General features: G+C 36.0%; 1 protein-coding gene across 1 annotated transcript in view; it reads left to right on the top strand.

Moving 5' to 3' along the window:
* LOC136863587 (putative sodium-coupled neutral amino acid transporter 11) overlaps positions 1-12511 on the top strand; it is a 144680-nt gene extending 132169 nt beyond the window's left edge. The window contains exons 9-10 of the mRNA XM_068226004.1: positions 3387-3499; positions 12416-12511. Coding sequence (XP_068082105.1) covers positions 3387-3499; positions 12416-12511 — 209 coding nt within the window. The remainder of the gene's footprint in view (positions 1-3386; positions 3500-12415) is intronic.
* The last annotated feature ends 2249 nt before the right edge of the window (positions 12512-14760 follow it).

The following is a 14760-nucleotide window of genomic DNA, read 5'->3' as shown; positions in this document are numbered from 1 at the left end:
ATCACCTTTATCTGAATGCTGTTACTTTGCACAAAATATCTAACAAGCACTGTTACACTTTTGTGATTAGAAGTATCCACCATGACTGAAATATCCTTTGCATCTTTCAGTTCCTCACAAATTTCATGCACTGCATTATTATAGACTCACACTTGGTTCCCGAACATATACATTTCTTCTCAGACAGCTCCATGATGACCACAGCAGTGCAGTCCATTGACCTGAAGTAATGGCTGAGTTTCATTGCATAGAAAGCAAGCAAACCTTCCTCAGCAGAGATGTTTTCTTTCATAATTTATAATGGCTCCATTCTCACATTTCATAGCAAAAGACATCATACTTTGAGACAAAATTGTGCTTGAAACATTTAGCTTGTGTTTGTTCACACTGTGTTGCACAAGTTCAGATTGGCCACCATGGTAGATTAAAAAAAGTACATTAATGCAGCATGCAAAACAATTTCTTGTCTTGCTGTTTTAATTGCAGAAATGAAAAATGTGCCTTAATTTTGTTAGTAAAAACACAATTTCTTGTTGATATTTTTGAAAAAAAAAAAAAAAACAGCAGTATATCATTTAGAGTAACTGTAACTGGTGACACTGACCACACTTGTACATGAGGCAAGTGACCTGGAGCAATAGGCAAAGCACAAAGAAACCAGAAATGGCAAACTGCTCGTCGTGTGAAAGCATTACCTACTACCAATCAAAGAACTTCAAAATTCGTATCTTGTTAAGTGTGGTTTGATCAAAGTGTGTATGTTCTTTACTCTTTGGGTAAGGTAACATTTGTTCTCCACTTGGTTGTGCTACACATTACTTAAAAGCATGCTATTTCAATATAATTATATGGGACCATTAATGAAAAACAGGATAATATGCATCCCATATGTATTTTGTTGGGACAACAGGACTCTTAAGGGAAATAAATGATGATCCCATAAAATACGGGATGTCTGGACACCCTAGCCTAAGAAATACTTAAAGAAGATGCTGACAATGTAATCTGCTTATTAATCAATTACAAATAATCATAACAAGTTTTACTCTTTTTTAATATGGTATGTTTTAATAATATATGTTGTTTTTCATGTAATGTTATATTAACAAGTAAACTACCTACATGTGCTTCTGCAAAAAATTTCAAGATAAAATATTCTTTGCCCATTACAGAAAAATTTCTCTTGTTTTCTTTTTCGAGTACCTATATGGACAAACCCCTCCCTCAAAAAGGGGAAGTTTAACTATGTTCCATGGTTTTGCTAGATATTTAATCCTTATTGATTTTTTCTTATGCCTTAGTTTTCATTACTGTGTTTATCTTATAAATGAATTTCTAGGGGGTCCATTGCCTGTAATATCATCTATTTCATCAAATTTTCAGGTCAATTCAAGATTGTATCAGTAGTTTTTAGTTTTTGTGTCTGTTTGTCTGTTCGTTTGGTTGTTTGTTCCACCATCACAGGTAAACAGCTGAATAGATCTCATCCAATCTTCATATTTAGAGTCTACTCATCCAGGAGCAAGTTTCAATATGCAAATCATTTAAAAATCACTTCACAGACTGGGGGTTTATAGGAAGACCTAAGAGTTTTTTAATTTTTCTTTTACACTATTGATTATCTCTCAACCAAACTTCATATTAAGAGTGTACTTATCCAAGCGCAGTTATCAATATGCATATAATTTAAAAATCACTGAACATACTGGGGGTTTATACAAAGACAAGAAGAGTTTTTCATTTTCTTTTACACTATTGATTACAACTCCACCAAACTTCATGTATAGAGTCTACTCATCTAGGAGTAGGTTTTGATATGCATATCACTTAAAAATCACTGAATAGACTGGGGGTTTGAACAAAAACCAGAAGGGTTTTTTCATAGTTTTTCTTACACTATTGATTATATCTTGACCAAACTTCATATTCAGAGTCTAATCATCCAGGAGCAGTTTACGGTATGCATATCATTTAAAATTCTCTAAACTGGGGGATTAAAGGAAGACCAGAAGATGTTACTCAATTTTCTCTTACACTATTGATTATACGTCAAATCTGTAGACTATATGTGAAATGCCCATTCATTTCAAATATTTTTTGTTATGTACATAATTTTGCTTACTCTTCAAATGACGGAGAAAATGACTATTTCCTACAGACTTCATTCACTGCAGCCAGTGATAAACACCCTTGCAGACCTACAGTTACTTGAAGGATCCATAACAGGAGATAATCAGAGGATGCATCATATTTCTCTCGGTTTTAAAATTACCCCCACCTAATGTATCTGAACACCCGAGGTAACATGAGGTAGAATTTTTCCCTTTGGTGTTTGCCTGTCTATCTGTCTGGTTATCTATCTGTTTGTATATTCCTAAAAGTGGAAAACTGCTGGACTTATGTCAACCAAACTGTGCATTTGGATTCTACTCATTCAGGATTGAGTTATCAGGTGCATATGATGTCATGGTAATCACATGGATTTGGTATTTATGTGAAGATTATTCTCAAATACTTTTGTTAACATTAAGTCTATCAAAAGACTATATACAACATACATCTAAGAATATGTTATTTGCATTCCTTCATGCCATGTACATATTTACCATGGGACAGATAATTATGCACTTGATGTTTAGTCAAAGTCCCATGGGACATGTAGTGCTTGTCGTTTCAAGGCCGGCAATGGGAAAAACTAAAGAGCCATTTTACTCTTTTCGACAGGACAGATATTAAGGGAGGGATCATCAATGTCAGAGCACCACGCCAGTGGTCATAGATATAACATACAACTTTAGAACCATGGAGAATTTCGCACAACTTCAGACCAGGAACAGTACCATACAATAAATTCGGAAATCATCATAATTTTCTCTTGACTTTGTTCAGCTTCATCATATTTCACATCACTGTCATGCACTTTCATACAAAAATAGACTATAATTTTAACATGTCGCATTAAACATGTGAATAGAACTATGTTACTTTGCATAAATTCCTGAAGGTAACATGTATTCCACTGCAAATCCCCATGCAAATTGATTGCTAATTTGTAATTTCTTCTTTTAAATACTATTACAGGAGGAAATGCAAAACAAATCAGCATTACTGCAGGCTAGCTATAAGGTGGCTTTAAAAATAGCCAGAAATGGAACGCCATTTTCTGAAGGATAATTCGTCATTTAAGTTAATGTGTTGGTGGGTGACATTTATATTCAATTAATAAAACACACTGAAAAGTTTGTAATATATTCAATCGCACTGGATAAGTCAATGTTTGTCTCTCCAAAAACTGTAAAAGGAGTCAGTGGGAAGTAAAGTCATTAACATTATTATTTTCTTCAGTGAGGATTTCTGATACTGCTCAATTATTAATATACATGCAGGGAGACTGGACAAATATCTTAAAATAACTGAAAACTTCTGGGATATTGTGTCATTAAAGGACACCACAACTGGAGAAGACTTTTTCAAAGTCATTGAGGAAGCAATTGATGCAGTAGGTGTGGGTTGGGAGTGCATTGTTTCTGTTAAAATGGGTGGAGTGCCAGCATGGTGGGGAGAGTACGAAGGATTTTTCACTCTTCTTAGGAAAAACCTGGCGTGCTCTCTTTGCATGGAATGCACAGCTTCATGCATCAAAATGCACTCTGTGAAGAATCTGTGAAACTGCAGAAAAATTTGAAAACATTTAATGGAAACTTTCCTCATCATGAATTTCCTTGCTTTCACCTACAGGTGACCAAACTTATGAGTAGGTTTGGTTCTACCCTTGTACCTCATATATTAGCAATTCTTTTCAGTATTAAAAATAAATAAACGAAGGTTGTGAGCAAGCATTTCAGATGAAAATTTGAGAAGTTGTTTATACTTATCTGTAATGCATCCATTTGCATCTGATTTTAAGACTGTTGTTTATCAATGACAGCAAGATTAATTAAAAGGAAAACAGCAATTTATATTTTGTATGTTAGAAAAATATGTATGAGCTAGTTTTATTGTTGTGTAAAAATTGATGTGTGTCTGTCATTGTAGAAACATATGAATATTCATTATATTTAATCTGTTAGTCAATTCATTTCTGTATGCTATGTGGCACAATGATATTTTTCTCCTTTTGTAAAAAAAAAAAAAAAAAAACATAAAACAACTGTTACAAATTTACTGTGACAAATTGTTCAAAATTACAACCATCATAATTTTGACATCAAATTATATTTTGTTGTTTCATAGACCCTCTCTTCACGTGACATGCAATTTTGATTGATAATTGACAAGCTTAATATTTGACGAACAATGATTTTGGCTTACTTGTAATTTATACTGAAAAATTAGTAATACCTGTCCTCTAAAGCTGTGATGGGCAAGGTGACTTCGCCGCCGTGCAAAGAGATGAGAAAGCAAAGATGAACAGGAATGGAGGAGAACTGTACTGGCTAGTTATTCCAAGTTACACACTGTGTGGACCTCTGCATACCGTATGGATTTCTGGATGCCGCTGATATAGAGCATGTGCGGTTATGGATTTGGACCCTCTTGCAAACTCCAAAAGATGGCACTGCAGGAGATCAGTGTTCATTCATCCTACATTCTTTCATATCATAAAACTGAATAACAGTCAGTGGAGGGCAACGGTGCTGTTCTAATTGGAAAATGATCATGGCACATTCAAACCCAATAAAATTGGTATATAAACACAAATTTCATGATGAATGGGAAGAACAGTTTTCCTGTTTTCTCAAAGGGGGTAATGGAAAATTATTTTGACCTTCACATAAATCCTATGCGCATCTGACCTGCGAAAGTAAGACAGGATTTGCAGGTCAAATTACTATCACTGCAAAATATCTTTAAATATTCATGTCATGATAAAGCTGATGTAGATATTCAAACATTTTTCACTTGCTAAACAGATGAAATTAAGATTATTTTCCACTAAAACTTTTGCTATGATTGCTTCTACTTGTTTGTGCAATCAACTGTTTTCACAGGTGAACTATACCAAGTGAAAACAGACATGTTTGACTAATGAACATCTGTTGGTGCGACTGAAAATAGCTTTGACTGAAATCCAGATTTTAGTGAAATAATTGCAGATGTAAAAGACAAGTAATTAAAAATAAAATCTTTGTTTACTGTAGTCTAAAGTCCATAAAAATTGTAATTGGTATTTGTCCACGAATCAGTAACTGCCACTGGAGTCTCTGTCCATTTGTGCCTCCATCCACTTATTTGTTCTGAACTATATGGTGTCTGGTGGCTTGGTGGGTTGCTTATCGGATGATTCAGGGTTTTCCCTTCTAGTGTTTGTGCAAATATTTCATATTGTTGTTCCCTTGAGATTTAATTGCTGAGGATGGCTGTATCCACCTGGTAGAGAGCACTCTAATGTGATAACTTAAGTAATGGAAAGGAACAAACGTGTGACAAATGGAAGTCATATAGAAAGATAGGACTTATTGGGGTCATTTGTTTAACTTTTAAAGAAGTGCAGTGCAGCAGCTTAATTGTACATCATTTTATCATTATCAAAAAATAGACATCAACATTCAAGAGCACCATAAATGGTTTCCTGTCACTTTTCAACAAACTCTCACCACAGTGGCCTTTAAAATGATTTGCTTCATATAATCTGAAAGACTGTATAAACACATCAACACACTCAAGTATTGGTTGAACATTGCTTTTTACAATAAGATAATAAATTAAGCATTAGAATGGTTGTATTTATTTATTGAAGAAGTGATACCAAATTAATAAATCCATTTACATGAAACTTATCAGAAATGTATACTTTCTTCAGTTATCTTAATTGGATGCATGTTAACAGCAGTGATACTACAGTACATTACCCAGTTGGTTTATATTTGTCTTTGAATTACCAATGAGTTCTATAAGACCTACATTTCAAATATATATTTATGAATTATAACCATGATTTTGAGTATATACACAATGTTTTAAAAAAATATCACTCTACAAGTTTTGGCCTGTAACTTGAAATTTTGGGAGAATTATTTTATAATATCATTTATGTGCATGTTTTCAAAATATCTCTTGTCAATCAAGCACAATTTTAGGCTTCTTGAGAAAAACTTTTTGGGCGTATTTCTTTATTTTCTTTGCGGTTACATTCTTAGCATTGTAAAGACAAGAGATTGTTTGAAAGCAAGTAGAGTAATCCTCCATGAGAGGTGATAGGAGAAGGGACATTTTGTTTCTTAAGTTATGATTATTTGCTGCCCAATATCTTTGCTCTCTGAGAAATGGACAAGAGACTGATTGTAACTGAGTGCTATTTTCAGGCACATTTTTTAACAAAATAAATGTTTTCCCATATGAAGCAACTTGACGTGAGCACTGAAGAACCAATAACTCAGATTTGATTGTTGATGGACAAGAGAAATTTTGGAAATAAGCACCTCAATTACGAGAATTAGTTCACTATAGTATTTGAAGTACTATATTATATAATATTTACAAATCATAAGCAAAATCATCATTATCATATGCAGTTTCAAGCTGCTCACCAGGTCTGCTTGGAACATAAGCCTCTCCATCTCCTCTTGTCTTCCCACTACTTCTCCCTCTTCACTCTTGCCCAGTCCTCTCCTCTTCTCTGGTCACATACTCCCACTCCTTTTATCCATCTGTCTCTTGGTCTTCCTCTTGGTTGTTTTCCTGTTATCCTCATTTCATGCATCCTCCTAAGGTATCCTTTCATCTGTCATTCTCTTCCTGTGTCCATACCATCTAAGTCTAGATGTCTCTATCATGTTCTCTAGTGGCTCTTCTTTTACTATATCTCTAACCTTCTCATTTCTCATCTTAAACATTTTTGTCACTCCTATCCTGCTTCTCAGATTTTTCATTTCACTTGCCTGTACCCTAGTTGCGGATCTCTGCTCATTACCCAAGTTTCTGCTGCATACATCAGAATAGGTACATAGTACATCCATAAAAATTGTAATTGGTATTTGTCCATGAATCAGTAACTGCCACTGGAATCTTTGCCTATTTGTGCCTCCATCCACTTATTTGTTCCGAACTACATGGTGTCTGCTGGCTTTGTGGGTTGCTTATCGGATGATTTGGAGTTTGCCCTTCTAGCATTATCCCTCTCACAGGACTCTCCTTCTTTCTAACTGTGATCACGGTCTTCCTCTTTTATGGCATTAAATTTCATTCCATATTGTTCCACCTCGTCTCCCCATGCATCTGACTGTTCCTGGATGCACCTCTTCAGTGACGCCTAGGCTATTTATGACAGCTGTTGGTGGAGCTGTGGAGGATCAAACCAGCCTTCGGCCTGAATACCCAACATACAACAACACACAAATGAAAACATTCTGTTGCCAGTTATGAGTTCAACATAAAGTGAAGAATATTTTCATATTTAGTGCCTTAATGAACCAGAATTCATCCACATTGAAAGCTACACCACAAGCTAAAAGTATTTCACTTTGTACATAAAACACCATACTCCAACTGAAATATAGTACACATTATTGGCTTTCTGCATATTACCAAACATGTAAACAAAATAATTTGTTGAGGCAGGTTTGTTGATAATGCTATCTTTCTGTAGTCTACAGAGGCCAACACCAGACAACGTGCACAGTAACTTATTCACTTTGAGAAAATACACTAACCCCACTGCAGTATATAAACGAATGAATTGCCCATTTCCAAAACCTGTTAAGTCCTTTGACCAAATTTTACAAGAACCACAAAAAAATGTCATTTTAGACATGATATGGGTTTTTGGGCTTATGCAGTGTCAAGGAAACAAGGTTCAACTCTTTACATTTTGCACAGAATTTTGCTCCGCATCTTCAGAAGAAAATCTTGACTGTTTCCGAGGAAGTCTTCTACAATAATGAGGGTTTAAATTTAAGATTATTTTACCATTGGAACTGTAGTGGCATGCTCGTTCATCACCAGGTGGCTCACTGTATGCTAGTACAGCACTCCAAGCAGGAGCTGATGACAACATTAAGCTCACATGAAGGTGTTCATCAGACCATGTATGTGAGGAGTAACAGAGAGGACAGCAGACAAATCAGGGATGAATGTGGTAGAAGAAATAAATAGAAACTAATAAAATAAAATGCAATGAAAGAAACCAGGACAGAATAGAAGAGAACTGAAGAATGAAAAGAAAGTATGTGGAGAAAACCAGAGAATGATGTGAGACAGTAAGGGGTAGCGGGGGCGGGGCAGTAAATTGTTAGTGGCTGGCAACTACGTATTACTAAATTGATAGCCAGCGTCCTTGTTGAAATTGTTAGGAATTTTGAGCAATGATAGAAAACACTTAAATTGGTAGAATTTAATGCTTCACCAAATATGTGCACATAACGTTCTTTGTAACTGTATCGTAATTACAGTACTTCCATCTATTAGACTTAACGAGTTTTGCCCCATGTATTCACTTATGGACATAATGTTTTCTGGACCTGTTACAGCTAAGGACTTAAAGGGTTCAGGAACTGTAGCCAATATTCACTTATGAATTGATATGGCAAATAACGTCTGTTGTACCGTCAAGTATAGCTTACAACACGTGACAGGGTGCCATCTACCGGTTGACCTAAGAAAATAAAAATTGACCTTCCATAGACTTAATGGGTTATGGAATTGGGCGACTCAATTATGAGTAATTTCATCATCTAAAAATCAACACCCAGAAATTAACATCAGAATATTTTACTATTGTTACTATTGTTGTTATTGTTATTTATTGCATAATGGGCACGTGAGGCTCAGTGCAGTATATTTAAATTAATTACACAGTGTAATGGCAAAATGAACATATATGAAAAAGTGAAGTGAGTGGTATGACACATTCAATAAAAATTGAAATTAAAATTAAGCAGTATTTGCAACATTGTCTTAAATTATTTGAGTACAGTTATAAAATACAACTTGATTTTTAAAAAACTGTAGTACTTGTTAAACAAACAGATATCTTAATATATCTAGAAATAGGAATGAGGAGATATACAGAACATCTGAAAATGTTACACCTATCCATACATAAAATTGCACAAGATTTAACGAAATTGTGATATTAAACAGTGTTCAGTTCAAAGAACATAAACATGTGATGCTATCCAGTATACAGACATGTGCAACTTCAATATAATTAGAAACTGAAAGGCAGTGAATGTCCCAAGTTATACACATGGATATACTGCCAAAAATTCTAAAACACTGTACACAACACATCAGAGCATTCAAGAAAATTACACAATCTTCCTCTGCCAATCACATATTTAGGCACAGGACACAGAAGCGTGGACGTAGCAGCATAAAGAGAGAAACTTGATAGTTGAGTGGTATTGTCACTGGCTTCTAACCAAGGTGGCCATGGTTTGAATTTTCAGCCAATGAATATAGGAATTTTTAAATAAAAAATTTACATTCCTGAAGTTAGGATTCTACATAAAACCAGAGGTCCCATGGCTATGATCATGATATGAACAATCATGTAAAATTACAAATTTCCTTCATTTTCTTTAACCTTAAAAATATAGAAAAAAGGTAAAATTCTTCACCCTACCAACATGTTCTTTACTTCAAAACATCATAATTCTCTGTGAGCAGGCAAAATACAGGTCATCTACAGTATTTGGGCATTTTCAAATATACCTTTCTAACTCCAGTATTGTTAATAATAAATATCATTTTAAAACTTTCTGTCTTGGGAGACAGCTCCTGATGCAAGAAACTTTTATGGCAACTAACTTTTCAGTTAAATAACATGTTTTGCATAATAAGTATAATGAATCCTTTAAAATTATTTGTGTTTTCTAATGTCATTTAGCTGCTTGGTTGAACATCTGCATAGTAGTTCTCAGTTCAGGGGGCCTTGGGTCTGATTCTGGCCAGGTCAGGTTTTTAATCGTAAATGATTAATTCCCTTGGCTTGATGAGGCTTAGCGACTATGTCTTTGTGCTTTCCGCAACATACCTGAAACTCATACACCCCCACCCACCCATACACACACACAAACATACAGCACTATCCTCCATCACAATAACACACTGTTTCCTATATATGGCAGATGCTGCCTACCCTTGTTGGAGGGTCTGCTTTACAAGGCCTGTGTAATAGTCACATGATTTTTCTTTTTGTTATCATCATGTCTATCATAAATAAGAAAGTTCAAGTATTATTGAACTCAATAAATATATATCTGAGATGTATGCAAAGGATTGTGACATCAAAAAGTAAGGGGTTGTGAGCTATATAAGTATTAATTTCAAGGCTCAGGTGAGAAATCACATGTGTATAGCAGATTTCTTATGCGAATATGACCAGAGGAATGTCTATTTTGTTTTTTAGATCCAAGGTGCAAAAAGACATGTAAAAGAATGTAACACAAATAAAATACTTATTAAATTATTGTATTGTCCTGCTGTCTTTATTGAAGAATTGTAAAAGTGATCAACTACATGCCATGATACATTGAAGAATTGGAGAAGTATTCAACTATGTGCCATAATATAAAGTTGATAAAAATAAAAGCATGTATTAATCAACACTATTGTCATAATATAATGTATGGAAATAGTTAACCAATATGAACATGTGTCAATGTATGAAAGGTAGCAAAACTTAAGCTGTGTTCTTCCTTCAGTTACTCATGTAGAGGTAAATCATATTGAGTAATAATATATATATATACAGACACATTATCCAGTGTACCCAGTCAGCCAGAGAATAATGTGGATACATTCTTACACTATGTGACAATAAAGAAATTGTATCATGCACCAAACAAAATAAAAATACCAGCAAAGTACTCTTTTCTGTTATTATTTACCTTCCTTCATCTTCTGATTTAGAACCTAACTGTTAGTACAATTTTCATTACCATATCAGTACAACACTTCTTAACAGAATTATGTACAATTTAGTTGTAGAATATTGTCATACTATCCTCATCCACTTCTGAGAATGTGAACTACTGGTATGAAAAATTTCCTTATTTCCTTACAATCTCCATTTAAAGAGTCATCTGTGAGTCAGTCTGTGTGTTGTTTAAAAGGGTTTACTGTTATCTATTACACACTTCAGTCATCATTGTTATTACAGTCAAACCTTGATATCTCGAACCTCCATTACTCAAATTTTCAGTAGGGGAACCTGTCCTAAAATGACATACCATAAAATGAAAACACTGCTATAGACATAATTCGTGAGATAATTCATAACATAACATAACATAACATAACATAACATAACATAACATAACATAACATAACATAACATAACATAACATAACATAACATAACATTAATAACCCTAGGAAGGAGTACCATTGTGGCATAACTTAGGAATTGATATAATGTTTCTGCCTCTTTTAATTTGAATATTTTCAAAAACATGTTACTATGTCATTTTATCTCAGGTACTTGGGTAAAATGACATACTTGCTGATATCTCACACAACTCACAAATAAATGCTTTTGATGTTGCCACTGATGCTTTCATGGCCTGTACTTATAGAAAGGCTTTCTCGTGGACAGTCGAGATTTCTTCTGATGACGCAGAGCACAGTTCTCTGTGAAACGTAAAGAAATTCACCTTCTTTTCTTGACACGGCCTATGCCCAAAAGCCTATACAGCATCATGTCTAAATGCTTTTGATGTTTTTGAGAGTCCAGTGCACGCATTATGTGCCCACATTGCACACTTAGCACTCCTTGACCATGTCTCCCTTGGTTTAGAGTTACTGAATGTCATTACAACAGAGACATGGTACATCATTGTCATCATCAGCATCAATATCCACGTCTTCATCGCTGTCAGCACCTAAAGAAAGCTCCTTTCTTGGCTGTTGATCAGCACATCTTGATACTACTTATTCTCTGCAGCCTTATTTTTATTTCATTGAGGTATGGACTGCTAGTCAGTATTTGAGACCCTTCATGTTTCCGTTTTCTTGAGACACAACCAGTTTGTGATGCAGAAGGCATTGGAGATATCTGAATTGGTCTGATATATGAGAACGGTGAACAGCCAGGAGATGTTGGCCTACTCTCAATAGGATGATGGTGTTGCACATGAGGAACTGGAGGGGATTATAGAATCTTGAGGAGGTGGGAAGGATGCTGTTCCAGCCTCTTCCAATGTTTCACTGTTTGTCTTGTTTTGGTCTTCCTGGTGTTGCTCGCATTGCATAGACCTTCCAGTAACTTCTGCTGCTCAGAAGACATGATCTGGAAACACATTACAATCTAAAGGCCAGATGCCAGTTTTGGCAAACCCATTGGCAGCATTATGAATTGAAGCCCCTCTCACAAAGGTTAATGACAACAAACTAGCCCTTTGGTACTGGGTGGCAACTCCTCCTGGGTGAACATTGATCCATTTGGATACTTCTTTATTATAATATGTCTTCAGTGGTCCAAAGAATGCCACATCCAGAGGCTGAAGCCTATGGGTGCAGTAAGGAGGGAACGAGATCATGATGATACCATTGTCCTTAGCATATGTTAACACATCAACATGCTTATGACTAGCATGGCCATCGAGTAGAAGAAGCACCTTTTGGTCTTTTGATGAATTGACAAGTTGTTGATGTTGTTTCAATCACTGAAGGAACAGTTCTCCTGTCATCCAGCCTGTTTCATTTATAAGAGCCAATGTTCCTGTAGGTGCTGCATCAAAAAGTCTGTCCTTAAACTTCCTTCTTGCAAATATTATTGCAGGCAGAATGAAAATGCCAGAAGAGCTTATACAGCACACTATGGTCGCATGCTGACCCCTTTCAGAAATGGTCATAGAACCAACTTGCTTCTTGCCTTTAGAAGCTAGAATGTTCTGAGGTCTCTGAACTGTGGAGGGAGCTGATTCACCTGCATTGTAAATCCTTGTTGGATGAATATCATACTGAGCAAGAACAACTTCTAATTCGTCAAAAAACATAGAGACTTGCGGCTTATTAAATGCTCGGGATCTTCCTGCTGAAGCTGCTTCTGGTCGCCTCAATGAAAGCTCGGAGTGCCTCTTCCGGAAAACACGCAATCATTCCCAGCATAGAAAAGATCGACACATTTGTGATAAATTAAATTAGTGCCACTATCCTACAGCCTTTTAACATATCGCTTACAATTTGTCAGAAATATACTAACCTGCCATCTTCTCTTCTTTGCTAAAACGATGATCTTATCCATTACTTTCAGCTATTTGTTAGGCTAACCTTCGAACATCGTCCAGTGTTAAACCAAAAAGACGATTCAAGATCTTGAGTTTGCTGTATAAGATCAACCTCCAGTTTGATAGCGGCCCAGTCTTTTCTCAGCACCAGTTACTTTCTCTTTTTCCTTAGAACTCTCCTCCTCAGTGTAGCTTGTGGGACATTAAAGATCTTGGATGCAAGATAACAGCCATTTCCTTTTTTAACAGCATTCATGGCTTGCTCCATATTTGTTTTATCCCATGACTGTCGAGTACTACTTCTCATGCAACTCTAAACTATTATCTCTGAAAATAATAATAATGGGTTGATGGCCACAAATTTCCCACAACCCAAAATGTTAAGCAACCACCACCACCACCACCACCACCACCACCAACAACAACAACAACAACAACAATCGTGATGTTAGTCCTATTCCTCTAATTACCAATGGTTTTAATAGTGTGAAGGAGGGAAATGAAATTACGCTTTGCTAGGGTAAAATGACATATACCTTAGCACACAGTATGTCATTTTACCAACATTGTTAACCTCAAACACATCACAGCAATGCTCACAAACGCCTCGTGTGAAGGGTTGTGTAAATACCACAAAATAATCAGAAGGAATGCTTTTAGTTACCGGTACCCTATATGTTATTATTATTGACTGTTATTCTATTTGAAATAAACATATTTGGTAACAGAAATACACTTACTTTATAATTCAATGACGTGAATGTTGATAGAATTCCACTACTGCACATAAACCGCGGCAAGAGCAGCAATGCTAAGAACTCTGTAGCAGTCTTACCAATCCATGAATAATTTAATCTAGAGATGAGTGCTGCCCCATGCGACATTTACGAGAAACGACTGGTATGTCATTTTATCGAAGTATGTCATTTTAGGACAGGTTCCCCCATCTCGAAGTAACTTAAATTTCCCGGCCGTTTGTCCTGTTTATCACGTACCGATATTTATTTCTCTATTAGTCGAAATTCGATTACACAAATTTCTCCATTTCTCGAAGCAAATGTTTCCTCGCTTGAAAAAAAAGGACTCTGTAACTCAAATTTACTGTAATATTAACTGCGCAATAGAGCATTTGTGGTTTGCGAGGAACAGTTTCCCATTTTCACACCAGGCAAATGGTGGGTCTGTAACTTAATTAAGGCCACGGCCGCTTCCTTCCCACTTCTAGCCCTTTCCTATCCCATCGTCGGTGCGACGTAAAGCAGCTTGCCTTTCTCCGAGGAACAGTTAACAAGCAAAGAAACGGTTACAGTGATGCTGGGAGCAAACATGACGGGAGCCGAAAAACTAAAATTTCTAGTGATCGGAGAATCGGTGAAGCCTCGCTGTGTCTCGGATGTGAATTCATTCCCGGTCACGTACGAAAGCAACCCCGGAAGTCACGCGTGCGTGCAAAAAGTTTTCATTCCCCACCCCCTCCCTCTGGCCAGGAGCTTGGGGAGGGTTGGGGAGATGTGTGAGAAGAGGAGGTGGGAAAACGTGAAAAAATATGGGAGGTAGGGGCCACTTGGCTAAGTGAGGTGTAATGATAC

The sequence above is a fragment of the Anabrus simplex genome, chromosome 2, assembly GCF_040414725.1.
Source record: "Anabrus simplex isolate iqAnaSimp1 chromosome 2, ASM4041472v1, whole genome shotgun sequence".
Lineage (NCBI taxonomy): Eukaryota > Metazoa > Arthropoda > Insecta > Orthoptera > Tettigoniidae > Anabrus > Anabrus simplex.
Note: the sequence above shows the minus strand (reverse complement) of the source record. Positions and strands in the feature narration are given on the sequence as shown.